This window comes from Apium graveolens, chromosome 1 (assembly GCF_009905375.1).
Source record: "Apium graveolens cultivar Ventura chromosome 1, ASM990537v1, whole genome shotgun sequence".
Taxonomy (NCBI): domain Eukaryota; kingdom Viridiplantae; phylum Streptophyta; class Magnoliopsida; order Apiales; family Apiaceae; genus Apium; species Apium graveolens.
In genome coordinates, this window is record NC_133647.1 from 93,641,873 (window position 1) to 93,661,522 (window position 19,650).

General features: G+C 31.7%; 1 protein-coding gene across 2 annotated transcripts; it reads right to left on the reverse strand.

Moving 5' to 3' along the window:
- Positions 1–3,800: 3,800 nt before the first annotated feature.
- LOC141720239 (CO(2)-response secreted protease-like) lies at positions 3,801–7,444 on the reverse strand. 2 transcript variants are annotated; one of them, XM_074522589.1, is made up of 5 exons: positions 5,438–5,533; positions 5,114–5,359; positions 4,925–5,039; positions 4,626–4,836; positions 3,801–4,521 (listed from the first exon to the last, which is right to left on the reverse strand). In XM_074522589.1, exons 2-5 carry the CDS (start codon positions 5,266–5,268, stop codon positions 3,953–3,955), a joined length of 1,050 nt encoding a protein of 349 aa, XP_074378690.1. In that variant the 5' UTR covers positions 5,269–5,359; positions 5,438–5,533; the 3' UTR covers positions 3,801–3,952. The 2 variants fall into 2 exon arrangements, with proteins under 2 accessions (XP_074378690.1, XP_074378698.1); XM_074522597.1 differs by lacking the exons at positions 3,801–4,521; positions 4,626–4,836; positions 4,925–5,039 and adding exons at positions 5,653–6,142; positions 6,774–6,885; positions 6,967–7,444 and having other exon boundaries at positions 5,222–5,359; positions 5,438–5,537.
- Between the last annotated feature and the right edge of the window lie 12,206 nt (positions 7,445–19,650).

Genomic DNA, 19,650 nt, shown 5'->3' on the forward strand with positions numbered 1-19,650 from the left:
GGATGAACTGGATGAAGTAAGGGCAATTGATGCATACAGAAACCTACCTGAAAGGTTGGTGTTCAAGTACAAAGGAAGAAGGGAGATTCAGTGGCCACTTCACAGGATTCTTCAAGAAAGCCAAGCTGTGCTGATTAAAGTCTATTCATCCTTCAAGAAAAACTTTGGGTTCAATGTAACTGCAAGAAGACTAGTATTGAAGAAGATTGAAGAGCTGAGGAGTGTTTGAGCTAAAGATGCACTCCCAAAGACTCTAATCATCCCATACACAGGGAGAAGAGTGCATCTAAGGCCCTACTGGCTGATGGAATTCATGGATGACAAGGGTGTAAGAAGATTCTTCAGATTAGAAGACCAATTGAGTATCTCTAGCAATGAGACTCTCTTGGAAATGCAAGAAAAGCTAGATCTCTCAGAATCTGATGAACTAGAATTCCACAGGCAGCTCCAGGATCAAATTGAAGAAAATAACAGAAAGCTTGGAAGAAGATCCAGACCTTCAAGGAACTAGAAAAATCTGCTCAGGCTAGAGGAGCATCTTGAATTGCCTGTGAGCCAAACCTTGTACATATTGTTTAATTGAAGCACTTTCAGTTTATCTACTTATCTTTAAAGATGTATGTTCAGGATGTTTTGTTATCATCAAGTATCTCTTAATTTATGGCTACAATTCCAGTAGACATAAATTGGGGGAGATTGTTGTGCATATGTTGTGTACTTGATGATTTCATAAACAAAACATCTAAGTAGATTTTACTTAGTGAAATTATGTAGCACTCGACGGATAAGAATTATAGTCCCGACGGATAACTCATTATAGTCCCGACGGATGATTAACTCATTATCCATCGAGTGAGTAGCTTATGTAATAATAAGTTTGTAGCACAGTTATGTATACACCTTTGTATAGAATCTGTAGTAGCATATAAGTCATGTTGACTTTAACTAGATATGCAGAATAGGTTGATTAATTGTACATAAATGATGTCTTGTAATTCTGCATAAGTGAAATAGAGTCATGTGCCAAAATAGCTATCGACGGATGATTAACAAAGCCATCGACGGATGATCAAATGACTATCAATGGATGTTTAATATAGCAGTCGACAGATGATCATATGAAGAATTCAAACAGCAATTGAACAGTGAAAGCCGACATACAGCCGTCGAGATGTATACAAACACACTGTGGAAGCCCATTAACTGGGTAATAGAGGACGAAAAACAGCAAAGCTTAAGACTGTTAGATTTTATATTTGTTCAGTCTTTTTGACTTTGTAATCTTGGTATTATATAAACCAAAAGAGTAGCAAATAGAAAAATAACTGAGATAGCTAAAAAATACAAAAATAGAGAAATCTTTGTAAGCATAATCTTTAGAATTTCCCATATTCTCAGTAGTTCCATTTGTAAGCAGCTGTGAGCATTTCTGCACACAGAGTCCTCTCGATATATTATATATATCTCTGGTGGAATTGTTTAAATCCACCAGAAAGTTTTTAAAGACTCTTGTTTTTAATTACTTATGTTTTGATTCAATTAAGTTTACATTCCGCATTGTGCTAATCAAAACAAATATATCTATAATCGAGTCGAACATTTTTATTTCAAGAAAAAGGTTCAAGAATTCCATTCAACCCCCCTTCTGTAATTCTTACTACATTGTTAAGGGACTAACAAAATTATATATTACTTAATATTAATTAAAAAATTATTATTTTAAATAATATAAAAATATTAATAAAGACTCAAGTATAATTAATTTATATAAATGTATTTGATTTTATTAGTACAAGTTTTAAAATAATGTGGATCACCAAAATATATATGCTCGTAAATTGTCCAACTATTGACTTTTAATCTGAGCAATCAAAAGTTTGAATATTTTTTATTTAATCATGCTGTGTAGATATATAAATATTGTGTATTATATATTACTAATGTATATATTGATAAAAATATTTCAATAAAAAATTAATAAAATAAGTGTATTCAAGTAAAGTCATTACAAAAAAAAATAGATTAAACAACAAAATTTTCATGTCTCAATGTTAAACATAAATGTATATATTAATTTAATTCTAACTAATTAATTTTAATTCGAAAAAGTAACGTTATAGCCTTGTGAGTTTTTTTAATTATCATTTAGTTTACAATTTTTACATTTTTTCAAAAAATAAATGTTAGAAATTTAATTTTAAGTTTAAAGTTAAAGGAATTCATTTTCTTTTTAATAAATATGAAGTCATTAATTTTAGGACAAAATCGTTTTAGTACAAAATTGTGAACAAGAATAGCAGCCACATTCATTATTACAAATATTTTTTTTATTATATATATACTCTGTTAATATGTAACTTTAAAAATAACGTGTAGCGTTGGTTGTTAGCATATGGCGCTATTGATTCTCATCTATAGCGTCGATTTTTTAGCACCGACACTATTGTTCCAATTTATAGCATCGACATTTTAACACCTAACGCAATAAACATTTTTAGATGTGGGTAATTTGAAGACGTACGCTTTTAACTATTAAAAGCAACAGCTAGATAGACAACCGACACCATAGATCCTAAACAAAAGACCTTATGCATCGGTCAAACTTACACCCGACGCTTAAAAATAGTATAGGCGACGGATTTTTAAAGAACCGACGCTTAAGTGCGATGCTAAAAATCATATATGTACTAGTGATTTTAATATGTGCAATGATTTATTTTACAAGACGTGCTTGCTCCTACTCCAAGTAGTAGTTTGGAGGCTTGGACAAGTAGTCCAATACTTGCGAGGGTTGTTTGTTGAAATAGCGCAGGACTGATATGACCAATTCTGTTTATAATTTATAGAGATTCATGAGCAGCATAATAATAACGATATAATAAAGATTTGATGGCACATCATTGGGAGCCAATGAACCGTTAAAGATGGTTTTAGACACCGTTTATATGAAAATGAAAACTAATTCGGAGTCGATATGTAGATAGCCCCACCCACAAAACAAGCCTAGCCCAAGATAAAGACGTGGTTTGGGAGTCGAGGACTTTCAAATCATTTATAAGCTATTACATAAAGTAGGAAAATATTGATATGGCTTTGAAGTACATGGAAATGGGTACATCTAAAGCGAATTCTATGAAACACAAGTTGTTTCCAAATGATGAAACAATTAGAATGTTTCTGTAACACTTCGAGGAGGAAAATGATAAGGACAATGTGAAGAGATTTTGTACCTGCATGAGGATGATTGCTCATGTAGACTCCCCAGTCTATGATTCTCTGCCCTCTCTACTTGTAATCCTGTGAAAATTGAAACAACAACCAAGACTTTATAACTAACTACAACATAGAGGAGGAGTACAAGTTCTCGATTTATGTCTATCATTTTCATTTTTTTAGGGGCTTATGTGTACAATTTCAAACTTTAAAATTCAAAAGATACGTTTTAAAATTGTCTGAATATGGGCTGGTTAATTACTGAAATAGTTTCGCCGTTATGTAATGTTATCTGCCCGTCTCGACCCAAAAGTAAAAAAATATATTTCAGATACCCGAGAGCTGAAAAAATACGCTTTCAAATTTCAGGGATTTATGGATACACTCGTACAAACGTTGAGACTGAAAAGGTAATTAAGCCTTTTTATATATATCCATTAATATTCTCTGATATGAAATGACAATGCGCTGAGCCTGCTGTTAATTGGTATCACCAAGTTCTTGGATCCATCGTCTAACATAAGCGTTTCATGAGATCCATCACAATCAATTGAGAAGAAGTGCCCTCTAAATTTGGCCCATCAGAAAAAAATAAATAATAATTAGGCTTAATAATATTTTAGTTACAATGGTTACAACTTATAGTTATTATGTATTTCAACATTTGTTATATCATTGAGGATGGGATTACAATTACAACCTCAGTGCTATCATCCTGGAAAACATAACATATATAGTCCTAATTTCTTAGTTGACAGTCAATACAAAAGGACTGCCCACTTTGTACTGGCCATTGCTCCAAGTGATCCAACCAAACACCACTCTTATATGGATACAATGTTGAGAATTTCACCTCAAAGCTTTTCTTTTTAATATCCTTTGTAAAATACAACTTCTCCGGTATCACTTTCACATCCAGATATTCAGGAGGATCTACTGTCACTGTGTATGCAGTCTCCTCTTCATCACCGACATTTGTAACAGTCCTTGTAATCTTTCGATATGTGTCAGGTTTGAACTTTGCAACGGCTATTGATGGATAATTCATATTGGAGATCAAATCTGCGTTTGCATCCTTCGGACAAGAAAATCCTTCTGGAATTTCCTTAGCAATAAGCCTAATGATTGACAGATTATATCCATAATTACATAGAAAAAGATAGTAATCAATGGTAGTAGTCTCATAAACTAGCCCTGGATTTGTTACTTGCGCTAAATTAACTTCCCCAGCCCCAAAATCATATGGTGTAGCTTTCTGTAATCCTGGTAGGTTTTTAATTGGAGCTCCAGCACGACTATTTTGAACAGCTGTATCAACAGAAAAATCATTACAGTTTGTAACATGTAACATTATTTTTAATTAGAGACAGAATTAAGTACTTATGCAGAATACTAATAAACTAATTGTTGACCTGTAGTCATAATGGCTGATCTGATAGCTGAATGATCCCAAGTGGGATGTTGTGACTTGACTAAGGCAGCTACTCCAGAAATGTGTGGGCACGACATCGAAGTTCCAGATGCCAAAACGTATTCCGGTAACTCACGCCCGGCGAGAGCATAACCTGACATTTTTTTACTCCATGCTGCAATGATATTCATTCCTGGTGCAGTTATATCTGGCTGTAAGAGGTAAAAATTAACATGTTAATAATGTAATGTCTATACACGAATACTTTTATCCATAATTGTATGTGTAAGATGTACTTGCCTTAAGAATGTTATGCGTTAGAGCTGACGGGCCTCTGGATGAGAAACTTGGGATTGCAGGTGCTGGTGTGTAATGAACAGATGTTTCTGACTTTAATATTGTTGCAGTTGGATTCCTGTACAACTTTTTCTGATTAATAAGTTGCTACAAAATAGAAACTACATATGTAATCAACAATATTTTTCTTACCTATTTGACTGTATAAAAGAGAGAATCGCATTTCCGTCCCTCAAACTTACTGCAGTAAGCGGATAAGCCAGATCGGAATAGTCAGTGTTTGGTTCCAGATATAAGTCATCATCTACCAATACCACTCCAAGTCCACCTAAGTCCATAATATTCATTGCATTGCCAGATCCTTCTTCGTCCTCGTTGAAGCATAAAACAATTTTCCCTTTAACCTTGCTTGCATCTAACGAACCTGATTGACAGTTTCTGAAGACATCCCAGGTATGTAGTAAGGAAAAACTGAGTGTGCATGCATTGATGTCCCAAATAGTATAATTGTTTTACCTTGATGCACTGTCCTCGGATCCATTAACTTTGGCCAAGACACCGTCAATCAGCGGATATGTTGGAGACTACTTAAACCAGAAAACTGAATGCCTACACCCTGAAGTATTAAGATAAATCAATTGCTAACGTCATTATCAGGTAATTATACATGCTTATACTCATGCATTATAGAATATAAGTACCGTAACTCTTACAAAGTAGAATAATTCTACCTTGATAACTCGATTGTTACCCAACACAACATTGGCGATGAATTGCCGATCAATGTTAGAAGCCGCCACTGTTGTCAGCCAAGGTGTAAAATTCACAACACTCGAACTTGTAGGCCCATAATTACCAGCAGAACAAACAACCATGATTCCGTGTTCAACAGCATGAAATCCACCAATGGCCACCGGGTCAGTCCATATATCAGTATATCCTTCGCCAATGGATAGAGACATTATGTCCACCCCATCATGTATTGCTGCATCCATTGCTGCTAGCATCGCTGCTTGAGAGCAGCCCAAAGAGTCGCACGCTTTGTATATGGCGATCCTTGAATTTGGTGAACCGCCCATGGCAGTTCCAGCAGCTAAGCCGTAATAGGAAACTCCAGAAACAGCTGCTCCAGCTGCTATTGATGCGGTGTGGGTGCCATGTCCAAAATAGTCTCTAGCTGTCTGGTTGTGCTTGTAAAAGTTCCTTGCCCCAATTATTTTCCTAACATTAATATTCAGTAAAGATTTATTCAGGTAGATACGTATATTTCTCCACAAAAAGTGAAATAAAAAGAAGAATTACCAATATCTTATCGATACTGTTCAACTTCTAATGCAGTCTACAATTTGGTTTAAAACAAAGAAAATAGGACGATTGACAATATAAAGTCTACAATTAACTGTGATGCATTAGTACATACACATACTTAAAACCATAAATAAACACAAGCATACACATTTTCTATCTTAAGTTGGTAAGTGGTCTATTTAAGCCAACATCATAAAATAGAACCAGTAAAAATGAATAATATTAGCAGGATGTGACAACTAGTATGATCCTGATATGATTAGATAATAACAATGATCCTCTAATATAAACTTTTATGTTATATGGTGAAGGTATAAAGTAGCTCGAACCAAAAATATATTAAATTCTCTAATTGTGTTAATAATCAAAACTGTAACTCCACTAAAACTTGTTACACATCTTCTTATTATGTAAAGTCAAGATCTTTGCTGTCTCAAAACAAAGGAGTATCTATCGTGTTTCACAGCTATGGGGGTTTAAAAAGAAACCAAAGGTACAGATGCAGAGAGAGAGAGAGATAGATAGAGAGGGACAGGGGATTTACCTGTTGCAACTTGAAGCAGGGAAATCCTCTGTTGCTTCACAAGTTCCCTTCCACCTCTTTGGAACTGGACCCATACCTTGATCATTAAAGCTCTTGGATTCAGGCCAAACACCTGATAACCAAACAAATTTTTAAATATTAATAATCTGAAATTTCTGAAAATTATAAAAACACAACAAACAAATGAATGCACCTGAATCTACAACCCCAATTATAACATCCGCTCCTTTGTCAGTGGAATTCGTGAATGTAGAAGTAGCAAGCAGCTCCTGATTGTCGAGAAAAGACCACGACCTGGTGGTGTGAAGTTTCAACACTCTGTCTCTAAAAACTGATACTACACCTGGTACTTGAGCTACCAGGTGGGCTTCATTTTGAGACAATTCAACAGCAAAACCTGTGAATCCATGCTCGTACACATGGACCACATCTTTGCTGTGAATAAAGTTGAGAAGCTCATATGTTTTTGAGCTTCTGCCGGTATAAACTATGTAAAGCTCCGATCGAGCAAATGTGGTGACGAGTAAATAACAAATGAGAGTTAAGTTTATAACAGAAGGCATTGTATTTGTTGTTGTAAAGATGATTTATGAATTCTGATTACCAACAACAGCCTTATATACACACACTGAACCGGGAACATCAACATCAATTTTCATGTACACAAATTATTAACATACTGCCATTGCTAGATTTTCAAATACAGAAATTGTTAACAAACTCCCATTTATTGTTTTACTTATCGTTGTTTTTTTGTTCGTCTTCTCTTATTATCTTCTTTTTGGTATTCATGTACCTTTCACACGTTTTTAAAAATGATAAACTCTATTACACATTGTTCATCTCCCTATTTTAGCATAAACAGGTAAGATGTATTAACTTTATAATTTCTTTTTCTGGGGATGGTATTTGTGTATCTACCCCACCTAGTTTAATGTATAATGTGTCTCTCAAAATTGTATAGGTGTAATTTTGTATAACTATTTAGAGATTACTTATGGTGATCATTTATCACATGCAGATGGATTTATCCTAAAACAGTTCAGCAGGATGAACACTCAACAGCCTTATGGCAAGTATATGAAGACATTTCCTGTTTTATTTACAATTCTGTAATAGTACATTCTACATATTAACGTATAGAAGGTGATTTTCCAATTCCAAGGCCATTTTCTAAATGTGTAAAGACGTATGAAAAGAAACTATAAACCCTCATTGTTAGATAATAATATAATGTCAAAGGTCAGACATTTTTGTACAAAACTTCATTAAAAGATAAACAGAATTTGAAATTTAAATAGAAAAAAATAACATGTTAAGAAAAACCTAATGGGTGTTTTGGGAAGACAAGAAGTTGATGGGTCACTTGGCAAGACAACCATTACTCAAGACTGGTGTGAAAAAAACAAATTCAATCAACCAAAGAAAGCCTCATATCTGTGCTATCCAACGGAGAGTATAAAACAAGTTCAACATTACCAAATCCGTATTGGCCTAACAATGTGTCATGATCCGGCTCATAAACTCATACTTATCAAGGTAAAAGTCGGTAGCCTAACCTTCCTCCTAAAACTAATAATGTGGGTATTCTTTTTACTAAACACCTAATTATCTAATTTGGGGTAATGTTATTTTATAGATATATCAAAAAATTTCTGTCAACAAAATATATCCAAAAAGTTCAAATAATTCTATCCCCATGAATGTAGTAAGTAGTCTAATACACGTAAAGTTTTATCTCGTGTAAAATGCAACTTGAATGTAGTTAGTAGTCGCCGTTCCTCTCTTTGTCTCTTTGTACACCTGCTTCTCATTCTTGTACTGTTTTTGCCGTAAAATGCCCCTTCCTCTCTTTATCTCTTTATACACCTGCTTCTCATTCTTGTACTGGCTCTTGGTCTTTTTTACTGGTATGGCGGTACTTTATTGCTTTTTGCTGAAAATTAATTAAAAATTATTTGATAAAATTTAAAAATTGCTTTTCTAAAAAATGTGTTTTACTTAAAAATTACTATTAGAGAAAATAAGTTTTACCCAACTTTTTTAAAAAAAGTTATTTTCTAGTTTTTGCGGGAAGTATATATCGATTTCACTATCAAAACTCACAAAAATATTATTAATTTTATTTTTTTACATCAAAATATATTTATATCAAAAAATTATAAAACAATCGTCTGATTTTTAACAAACATCACTCTTTTAACCAATACTTTCTCCTGACGCACAACAATTTTCAACGTTCTATAGTGAGAATATTTATTTTCTATGATCAAATTGCAGGATACTTTATTGGATGGAACATAAATGCATAGACAGTTTGTACTCAGCCATGGTGATCTTAAATTACACTCTAATTTACTGCTTAAGCACAATGATATAAAAAACGATAATCGAAAAAGATCGGTTAAGGTATCAATTTGAAATTAATCGGAGAATTAGGAATTAACTGAAAAAAATAGGATATATTTTAATATTTTAATTTTATTTAATTCAAAATCTGTATTTTATTAGTAATTATAAATCAATATATACACACATATATATATATATCATATTACATAATTGATAGCTATTTAAATTTGAGAATTCTATTTTATATCGAGTAATTTATTTTTAATATACTGATCAATAAAAATAAATAAAAATTAATCGATTTTCAGATAGGTCATATACCTTATAGATTAATGAGAGATTAATAGACAAAATTAGGGATTTTTGGAACCATGCTTAAACACCTCCCACCCTATTTTTAGGTATTCTAATAACCCCTATTTTAAAATTGTTCGGTCTATCCATTAATTCTCACATTATAATACAACTATGCTACTAAGTATTTTATATTTTTAATTAAGCACTTAAAATGTTTGTGTCACTAGAGAGTTAGATTTCAGTTTTCTATTATAATTTATGAAATAATATTTTTAGTCACATTTTTCATTACATATATATATTGATTTAGTTATCTATATATTTCTAAATATTAAAGTTGTAATTAAGATAATAATTTTGATCAATATTTAACATATAAAGATACTCATTATACGAAAAAAAAAAAATTAAGATATAACATGTATTCAGTAAATAATGTAATATGTTTTTAAATAAATGTCTTAAAACCTACGATAGTATATATAAGAATTAATTAAAAATTTCAAATATTTTTGTTCAGACTGATATGAGAAATAAATAAATTCTTGATGTGTGTTTAATCAATAAAATTTATATGGTTCGAAAGTATATTTTATATATTTTTTAGAAGAAATAGAATGCTAAAAATATTAGTAATGTAACCAAATTGACAGTAAAAGTTTAAATAACTAACAATTATGGGATAAATGGAGTAGTGTTAGATGTACACATAATTTAAAAATTAATTCGATTTTTGATTTAGATTGTGTATATTGACTTGTTTCGAATATAAATCAGAATCTACTCAATCTTAAAATAATACAAAATATGACTCTTTTTCACAAATTTATCAAATTTCGGTCGAGTTGAAGTGCATATTTCAATTAGCAGATTTAGATTGTTTGTTTATTGGATCGATATCAAAAATATATCAATGAATTAAGGTGTTTGTATCAATTTACATCCACATGGATTAATGTGTTCGAGTCATTTATAAGACGAGGTTAATAAATAATATATATATATATATATATATATAAATAAATTGTAAGATTGATTTATTGTGATTTGTCGTGGACTTGACCCTATTATTATCGCACGATCGGGTAAAACTATGGGCGTTGTACTCGGGCAATTCTTTTTTCTATTTTCGCTTGTTAAATAAAATATACAGTATTATTATAATTTAAACTATATGTATGTAATTTTTTAATACAGGAAAATTCTAAAAGAGCAAATTTGATATTCTAATTTATATTTCATAATGATTCAAAATAAAGATGTTAATTTGTTTTACAATTAAAGAAATCTACCAATTAAGTAATTTTGAAAATGTATTGACTTTACCGATTTTAGATAATATCCTAGTTATAAAAAATGTAAAACTTACATTTTTTATATAATTAACATTATATAATTTAAAAGTTTTTGAATAAAAGAATGAATTTCTTGCCATTGTTTGTAAGAAATTATTTCATGTTTTTATAAAATTATTTTCATATTTGAAATTACAATATATGAAAACTTGTATACACAATAAAATTTATGATTTGATTTGATTTATTTTATGTTAAAAATGAAAATTAATTATATTGATCATTTAAATTATCGATTCTCTCTTTCATAATAACTTAAAGCATTAGAAATTTAAGTACTAATATTTATGAATATTTTATTGATTTATAATAGTTTGACACATCAAACCAAAATATATATGATAACTGAATATATATATATATATATATATATATATATATATATATATATGAAAAAAGGTTGGAATCATACACAAATAAACGACAATGACTAAAATAATGCTACATTAGTCTCTATAGTAGAAATAATATGTAGTATAACAACAACTTTATGACGCACAATAACATATTCTAAAATACATATCTCATGAAATAATGCTACATTAGTCTCTATACTAGAAATAATATGCAGTATAACACCAACTCTATCACGCAATGTAATATATTCTAAAATACATACCTCATGTACTAGTAGTAGATATGCATATATTTGTTAACTAAACACAATTGTAAATAATTTAACAATGCTATACTGACACTTCAACACGAAAGAATTATGATTAGGCTGAGACATCTTCAACATCAAATGCAAAATAACCTTACACTCATATATATAAACTCCACAAATTGAATAAAAATAACAACTTATTTGACTTAGACATCATGTACAATCAAAATAGTTGTTATCACCGGAATCATCAAGCCTACAAAAAAAATTGTAACACAATAAATCATCAATTTATAGTCTAAATATTCATTGAACATAAACTATCTACAATGCTATTTTTTGTACATTTTTTAATGAAATAAATTAATGGGATAAAAAAGTCTATACAAATGTACGAGGTAAGAGAGTAACAAACTACGCTACAATACCTCTATGAATAGCAAATCATATCTTATGAAAAAACATATTCAGCCGAGTCTGCAGTCATACATTTTTATTCATTATCTTCTGCACTCTCCTAAGAAACTCAACAGCATCAGATGTCAAGAATCCAAATATGTCAAAAGCAAACACATGATTTGCAGGCTATTGCGTGAGCCCGTAGCATTTACCTAGTGGGCACACGAAAGGTAACGACTGCGAATTACCTGCAATAAAAAAAGGCATAAGCATATGTTGATTATTTTTGCATGTGATCATGTTTACGCACCTTTGCCTCACCTGTTTTTGTAGCCGCCTGACCAACTACAAACGGTTCATTCCCAAATCTACTCAAAGGAGAAACTCCACTTATTCCATTCCCGAACGGTACATTTTAATAAATAATTAGGGACTATACTTTATTTATTAATCTTAAAATAAAATTCAAAAAATTTATACGTCGAATTTTGATATATTGCTAGGCCCGTGCGTCACACGGGGTATTCTGCTATTATATATATAATAAGCAAGTGAGGGTTGAGTGAGACAATTTAATCAAGGTAAAATGACTATTATACCCTCCAAGCACTAAAATTACACTTAACTCCTATCCTAATTATTTCATATTTAATACCCGTTAATAGTTAAACTTTAAAATAATTACACATATATAAATATATATACCCACACATATATTTATACATATGTTATTTTAAGTTATATGTATCATTTAAAAAGTAATAAAATATAATTAAAAATTAGAGATTTTAAATAATTATAAATATAACATAATTTTATTATATCAAATTTTTAAATAACATGACACAATTTTATATCAAATTAATTGTGGTCTAAGTAACTGGCGAAAAGAAACATGACTACTTAAATTAAAATACACTTACGAAATTATTTTGAGTAATTTTTTTTTAAAATTATTTAACATGTAATACGATAATTCATGACAATTATGAAGTATAAAATACTTGCTTACAAAATACATTTTATAATTATCACATCTTGTTTTACGGGAAATTCCTACCAATATAATACAAAGAACATACCTTGTTGTATCAAATATTTAGTGGGCAATTTGACAATAATATAACCGTATTTACACTATGCACGTATCTGGAATAAAATTCATATCAACGGAGTACAGGGAACTAATACAACATAAATAACATATTATGTAGTATTAAATCTTTTCCGGTAACTCGACAATAATATAGTCATGCTGAGAATTTTCTATGAATATAATATAAAAATTAGTTTGTAATGTCGCAATATCTATCACTAACTTGAATTTCAAATACCTCAAATAAAAATCAAAATTAATAAAAAATTTATGTAATATTCTATAGAATGCACGTGGCTCGCACGAGTTATACGGCTAGTTCTACTTTTATGTAACAATATCGTATAACACGTTACTATTGGCACTAGAATGTTAGTAGAATTTCATCTACACTTAAAATTATAAATATGGTATATAGATTTTTGAATCTTGCAGTTAGAAGTTCATCGAAAACTATGATAAACCCAATATTATAACTTCGACAAACATTGCCCTACGCAACGATTACATCTAATGAAAATTTATAATCGGATTTGTCTAGCGTGCGCCCAAGAGCACATGCTAAACACTAAAATCTATAAATTTGGAGCATTTTGATTGGTGTGGTTGTTGTGAATATAAGGAGCTCCACTATTATTAAGAAGTGGAAATTAATCAAAACAAGTCTAACATTATAAAAGTTTGTGCTTAATGTGTAGACATGGATGCACCATAGAAAAATTATTTACTATTTTCTTGTATTATAGAATAAAAAATACTAAAGACATCTGAATATATCTAACATGCCATCGAACTTTATGAACTGCTCCATTAAATGGCTATTTTGGTAAAGGTTGATTCGACCTTTAGAAATCATTAACAACTAAACTAAACTAAGAGAATTATAGATGACAAAATAGAAGAAAAGAGATACTACCTCTGTCCCATTGAATTCTATACGTTACTTTTCGGCACGCTTTTCAATGCTCATTTAAAACATAACTTCATTATATTTTTAATTTTTTTTTCTGAATAAAAGTTTCATGTTTAAACTTTTATTCAAAAAAAAATATTTTAAAAAAATATTATGAAACTATACTTTATAGAAGCCTCGAAATACGCGCAAATGGTAAACGTATAGAAACCGGTGGGACGGAGGTAATAAGAGATTTGAGAATTTTCATTATTTCATTTCATAAGAACTAAAATGATATACAATGTGGCTATTAGTACAAGTCCATCTGTCTGTTATTGTAACAGAATTTTTCGCTCAAAAGCATCTTAACCGCTAATATGAACATTTTGACTATTTTTACAATATTGACCCTAATTTTACAATATTGACTTAAAATGTTGACTCCACTTGAATTCCTATAACATATCTCCCTTCCTCTAACAAGACTGGACCTCAAGGCTTCCAAACCGAATTGATATTGAACTTAGGAAATTGTTGCGTGAACTCCATAGTTGGTTCCTAGGTAGCTTCTATTGCAAGAAGATCCTTTTAATGGATTGAAATTGAACATGAGCTACATTAGCCCCCTTTTGTACTCTTCTATCAACAATTTCCTGAGGCACCTTGGGAGTAGAATGGTTTTGCATAAAAGTAGGCAGAATCACAGTCACAAGTACATTCCTATGAAATGTTTTGAGCTGAGAAACATGAAAAACATCATGAATAGTTGAAGTAGATGGAAATTTAACTTATTGGTCACATGACCCATAACTGCTACAATTCAGAAAGGTCCATAGAATATAGGAGAGAGCTTTTGATAGCTCTCATTTGAACATAATTTTTCCTATATGATTGTAACTTCAACCACACCCAATCAGCAACCTGAAAAGTTCTCTCGGACCTATGCTTATCAGCTTGAAACGTCATCCTTGTCTGAGCCTTAAGCAACAGTATTTTCAAATCAGAAATAAAATGTTCGCTTATATGTAAAATTGTATCTACTTCAGCATTTGCAATTTCTTTTGATAAGTATGCTAAATGCAGTGGAGGTGGTTGTCCTTACACAATCTCATGTGGAGTACTCTGAGTAGTGGTATAAAAACGAGTGTTATACCACCACTCAGATAAAGGAAATCAAGCACTCCAGTCCTTCTCATGATTCCCACACATACATCTCAAGTAACCTTGTAAACATATATTCATAACTTCAGTCTGTCCATCTGTAGCTGGATGATATATAGAAGATAACAAAAACTCAGCATCATGAGTAGAGAATAAACATTGCTAGAATGTGCTAAAAAGATGTTATCTCTATCTCTATCTCTATCTCTAACTATTGATCTAGTCCGGTCATGAATTTAAAGACAATGTCTAAGTACACCTGAGCAACTTCAAGTTCAGTAAAAGGATGAGCCAAAGCCATAAAATGAGCAAATTTACTTAATCTGTTCACCAGTACAATGATGGCAGTTTTTCCATTTGATGTAGGGAGTCCAGTAATAAAATCCATAGATATCTTTGTCCATACTTCCTCTGGAATAGGTAATGATTGAAGTAAATTAGGATATGCTGACAAATTAGCCTTGCTGCTTTGACAAATCTGACAATTGTGCATAAATTGTCTAATATATGCAGTCATTCACCTCCAGTAAAACAATTATTTAACTCTCTTTGTTGTCAAGTCTCTTCCAGGATGACCACCTTCAGGAGTAGAGTGATGCTAAAATATAATTTGTTATCTCAAACCAACATAACTCCCCACCAAAATCTTATTTTTCTTTTTCAAAATGCCAGCTTGTACAGTAAAATGTTGTATAACCTAATATTGCTGCATAAATTGCAAGATGTATTAAGACCAAACATCTTCTTTATAACTATCTCTTATTAAATCCTCCATATTAGAAGAAACCACAGATTTAGCCAAACATAAAGTTTTGGCTCATTTCACCCTTGATAATGCATCAGCTGTTATATTTTTCTTACCACGTTTATACTGAATTTCATAATCAAAGCCAAGCAACTTTGATAACCAGAATTGTTGGAAAGGTGTAGAAACTTTTTGTTGTAGCAACCCCTTTAGATATTTTTGATCAGTTTTAATGATAAAATGCCATCCAGATAAATATTATTCCCATTTCTGGACTACAAATACAATGGCTAACAATTCTTTCTTATAGATAAATAATTTTTTGCATTTAGGCCCCAATGATGTGCTAATAAAAGCTAGTGGATGCCCTCTTTGCATTGAAACAACCTCAATCCCACATTTGGATACATCAGTTTTTATAACAAATGGCTCCTCAAAATTTGAGACAACCAACACATGAGCAATAGGTTGTGCAAGAAATGCCTGTATATAACAAGATTAAGTCATATTGACAACCCTAAAGATAAGTTGTATGCTAATCTATATTTGTATTTTTTAATTGTATTCCTTGAGTCAATAAAAATGTTAAGTAGACTAGACTGGAGGATTTTTCTGTGAACAGCCTTCAAGCTAAGGAATAAACTCTGGAAGAAGATCAAATCCTGATAATGCCTTAGAGAGAAATGTAACATCTTGGATTTGAATAAAACTGTTCTAAAACAAATGTTCTAAGTCGGATATCGACAAGTCACAGATTAATGGATATCGAGAAGTCTGTCGAGAAGCCTAAAATGACTTATAGAGAAGTCCTAAGAGATATCGACAAGTCAACATGCATTTAGAAATCTTAGATATCGACAAGTCAAAAAGTCTATGCAGAGAATTGGAGAGATTGACAAGTCATTTCTTCATGTGGAGATTTAGTGATATCGACAAGTCAAATCTTCATGTAGAGAAGTAGAGATGTCGACAAGTCAAAAGCCTATGTATAGAACTGGAGATGTCGACAAGCTATTCAACATGTAAAGAACTGAAGACCTCGATAAGTCAAAGACACATGTAGAGAACTCAAGATATCGATAAGTCATTATACTTATCGATATGTGACATCTCTATAAACGAGATCTTGACAAACTATCTCAAAATTCAAAATACAAACAAGTTCAAAATTTAAGATTATCAATCAATAACCAATTCATTCACTGAACTGGAAAGACTACAAAAGTAGCTTGAAGAATAAAAGATGAAGGGCCAAGATTCACTGGATAAAGGATGGCCGCAAACCTACAAGATTCTGCACAAATTTGCTAACACCAGAAATGGAAATAGACAAGATGACTTTAGAAAATGTGTTAGTACATTTTAGTGCAAGTTTTATAAACCTGTGTTGTTGGTCTATAAATCATGCACCGGTCCTTAGTTGGTCTATAATTATGGCTAAACCAAATGAAGGCATAACTGAAGTTTTTGAAAGGTTCAATAAATTGATAAATGATTTGCAGCTTCGTGACAAGTATTATGATGCTGAAGAGGTCAACCTTAAATTCTTGCTCACCCTTCCTGATCACCTGGAACAAAAGATATGATGGATTTTTAAACGCAGCGGGGCGTGGAAAAACACTTTTACACACACAAAATCCAAATAAAAGCATATAAATCGTGAATAAAAATTCGAGGGATCGAATCTAACCTTTAAAAATAATTCGGAGACAACGATCAGAGATCCTTAGCAGTTGCTCCTTGTTAGGTCACACTTTCACTGTAGAGGGGGTGAATACAGTGTTTATTACAATCAAATCAAACTTCAAGAACTTATGTAACAGAAAAACAAACTTTATTGAAACAATAAACTCTGTTACAATCTGGAACTGTTATCTCTCAGTGATGAACAAAATATCACGAGAGCTGCTAGGGTTATAGTAAATAATATTCTTGATAATGATAACACTTATAGTGTAAACCCTATGTCTGTGTTTATATACTACACAGTTACAAGATAATCGCTAATTGATATGGAATATAATTCTGCTTCCTAAAATATATCAATCAGATATCTTCTATTCCAAGTATTCCATTCTTTACGGAATTCCTTCTTCATGCATATCTCTTCTTATGTTTATCTTGATCTTCTTAACTTTAATCAGCTACTTTCCTTATCTGATCGTCCTTCAGCACTTAAGTTCCGATATCTATCTCCTGATGCTTATCTCCTGATAAGATAAGTACTGATATCCCTTAAGTTCTGACTTCCAGTATAAGTACTGATCAGTTAAGTACTGATTTGTCCTGTTCAAATAAGATCTGAAATCTAAACATAAAACATATTAGCCATGACATTATCAAATATATCTAACAATCTCCCCCAACTTGTAAATTAGCAAAATATACAAGTTTAACAGATATTTGATGATGTCAAAAACATTAAGTACAAATGCATGAGAAATAGACAAGATAACTACAACTTACAGTCCTTAAAGCTTTTACCAATTCAACTTCTGATAACAACTTTGATCTGTATAAATATCAGAATTTTAAGTAGTTGTAGATCTTTGACTTGGCTTCATCATTTTCTGATCTCTCTGATGTCAGGAGTTGTTCTGAGATAATTCTTCAACAAACATTTCTCAGCATATCTGAGTTCATCAATCATTCTCCGTTTGACATCTTTAAGCTCTGCAGTATCTTCACCAGTTTGAAATATTGCAGCTCTGAGATCATTAATCTTTGCTTTTCTCAACTCCCGATCTAGTCTTATGACATAAGCTTTGTTAGACTCTAGATTGAATTCAAACCCCTTAATACCAAGATATATTCTGATCTGTGCAGTATTAGGGTTCATATCAACAATATCACCATTGTGATTTCTGTACTTTGGAACATATCTGCTGTCAGACTTAACAGAATAAAGCCTTTTCTGTCTCTGAATCTGTTCTTTTAAGTAGTTTGCAGCAGTCTCTGTTATTCTGTCATCCACTTGAAGTAAGAAAAGTACATGCTCCAATTCTTCAAAATACTTCAAAGGAATGGCATTTTGTCTTATATGATAAACCCTACCATCTGTCATGAAATACAACATGATGTATTCTTTCAAGTAGGTATGGTAAACCATCTGTACAGATTCTAGTTGATTCAATCTCTCAGGAGTTGCTCCAATACCTGGTTCACTCAAGGAAGTTGGATCATCAGTAGTGTTGTGTACTCTTCTTTCATCAGCACTTCCCAATCCAGTTTTATCTCTAGCTTCCTTTCCAGTAACTACTCTTGCTTCAAAACCACTTGGAGTAGTCTTCAAAGATTGAGTCTGTTTTGCTTTAGTGAATCCTGGTAGGAGTGTTTTAGATTTATTTTCTGATATCATGTTAACTTGAGCACTGTCAGAGGTTACTTGCTTCTTCTGAATATCAGAACTTACAATTTCTTGACTCTGAACAACTTGAGCCATGTCAGAGGTTGTTTTAAGAACTTTTCTTGAAGTCAGAGCAAGATTATCTTTTCCATCAGTAATTTCTTCTTCCTCAGGAGGTACATAAGGCTTGATAGGTTCACCAACCTTTTCTTTACCCTTGGATCTTGGATCTATCTGTGGTTGTGATCTAGCCAAAGTTTCTTCAGTATGTATCCTTTCTTTGATCACAATGCCTTTAGGTTTTGGAAGTAACTTTTTACCAGAAGCTTCAGATTTAGATGTGACTTTCTCTGATTTAAGTCTGGCTTCTTCTTCCTTTAAACTTTCCAAGTCTATCCCTGGATTTTCTTGAAGAAATAACTGTCTTGACATTTCCTCATCAAGATCTAGAAGTTCATCAGAACTTATCCTTTTACCAGCAGCAAAACTTATTCTTTTCCCAGTATCAGAACTTGTTCTGTGACTAGCTTGTCTTGATGTAAACCTTCTACCTTGACTATGACCACTACCCATTCCAGAGTTTCCTTGGTCATCTTTTCCATCATCCTTTCCTTGCAGTGACTT

Coding starts and splice junctions, on each gene's coding strand:
- LOC141720239 (XM_074522589.1), bottom strand. CDS start 5,268: ATGAATATTATGGACTTAGGTGGACTTGGAGTGGTATTGGTAGATGAT. Junction 5,040..5,113: donor TCTTTTATACAGTCAAATAG/GTAAGAAAAATA, acceptor AAAGTTGTACAG/GAATCCAACTGCAACAATAT. Junction 4,522..4,625: donor ATCAGCCATTATGACTACAG/GTCAACAATTAG, acceptor CTGTTGATACAG/CTGTTCAAAATAGTCGTGCT.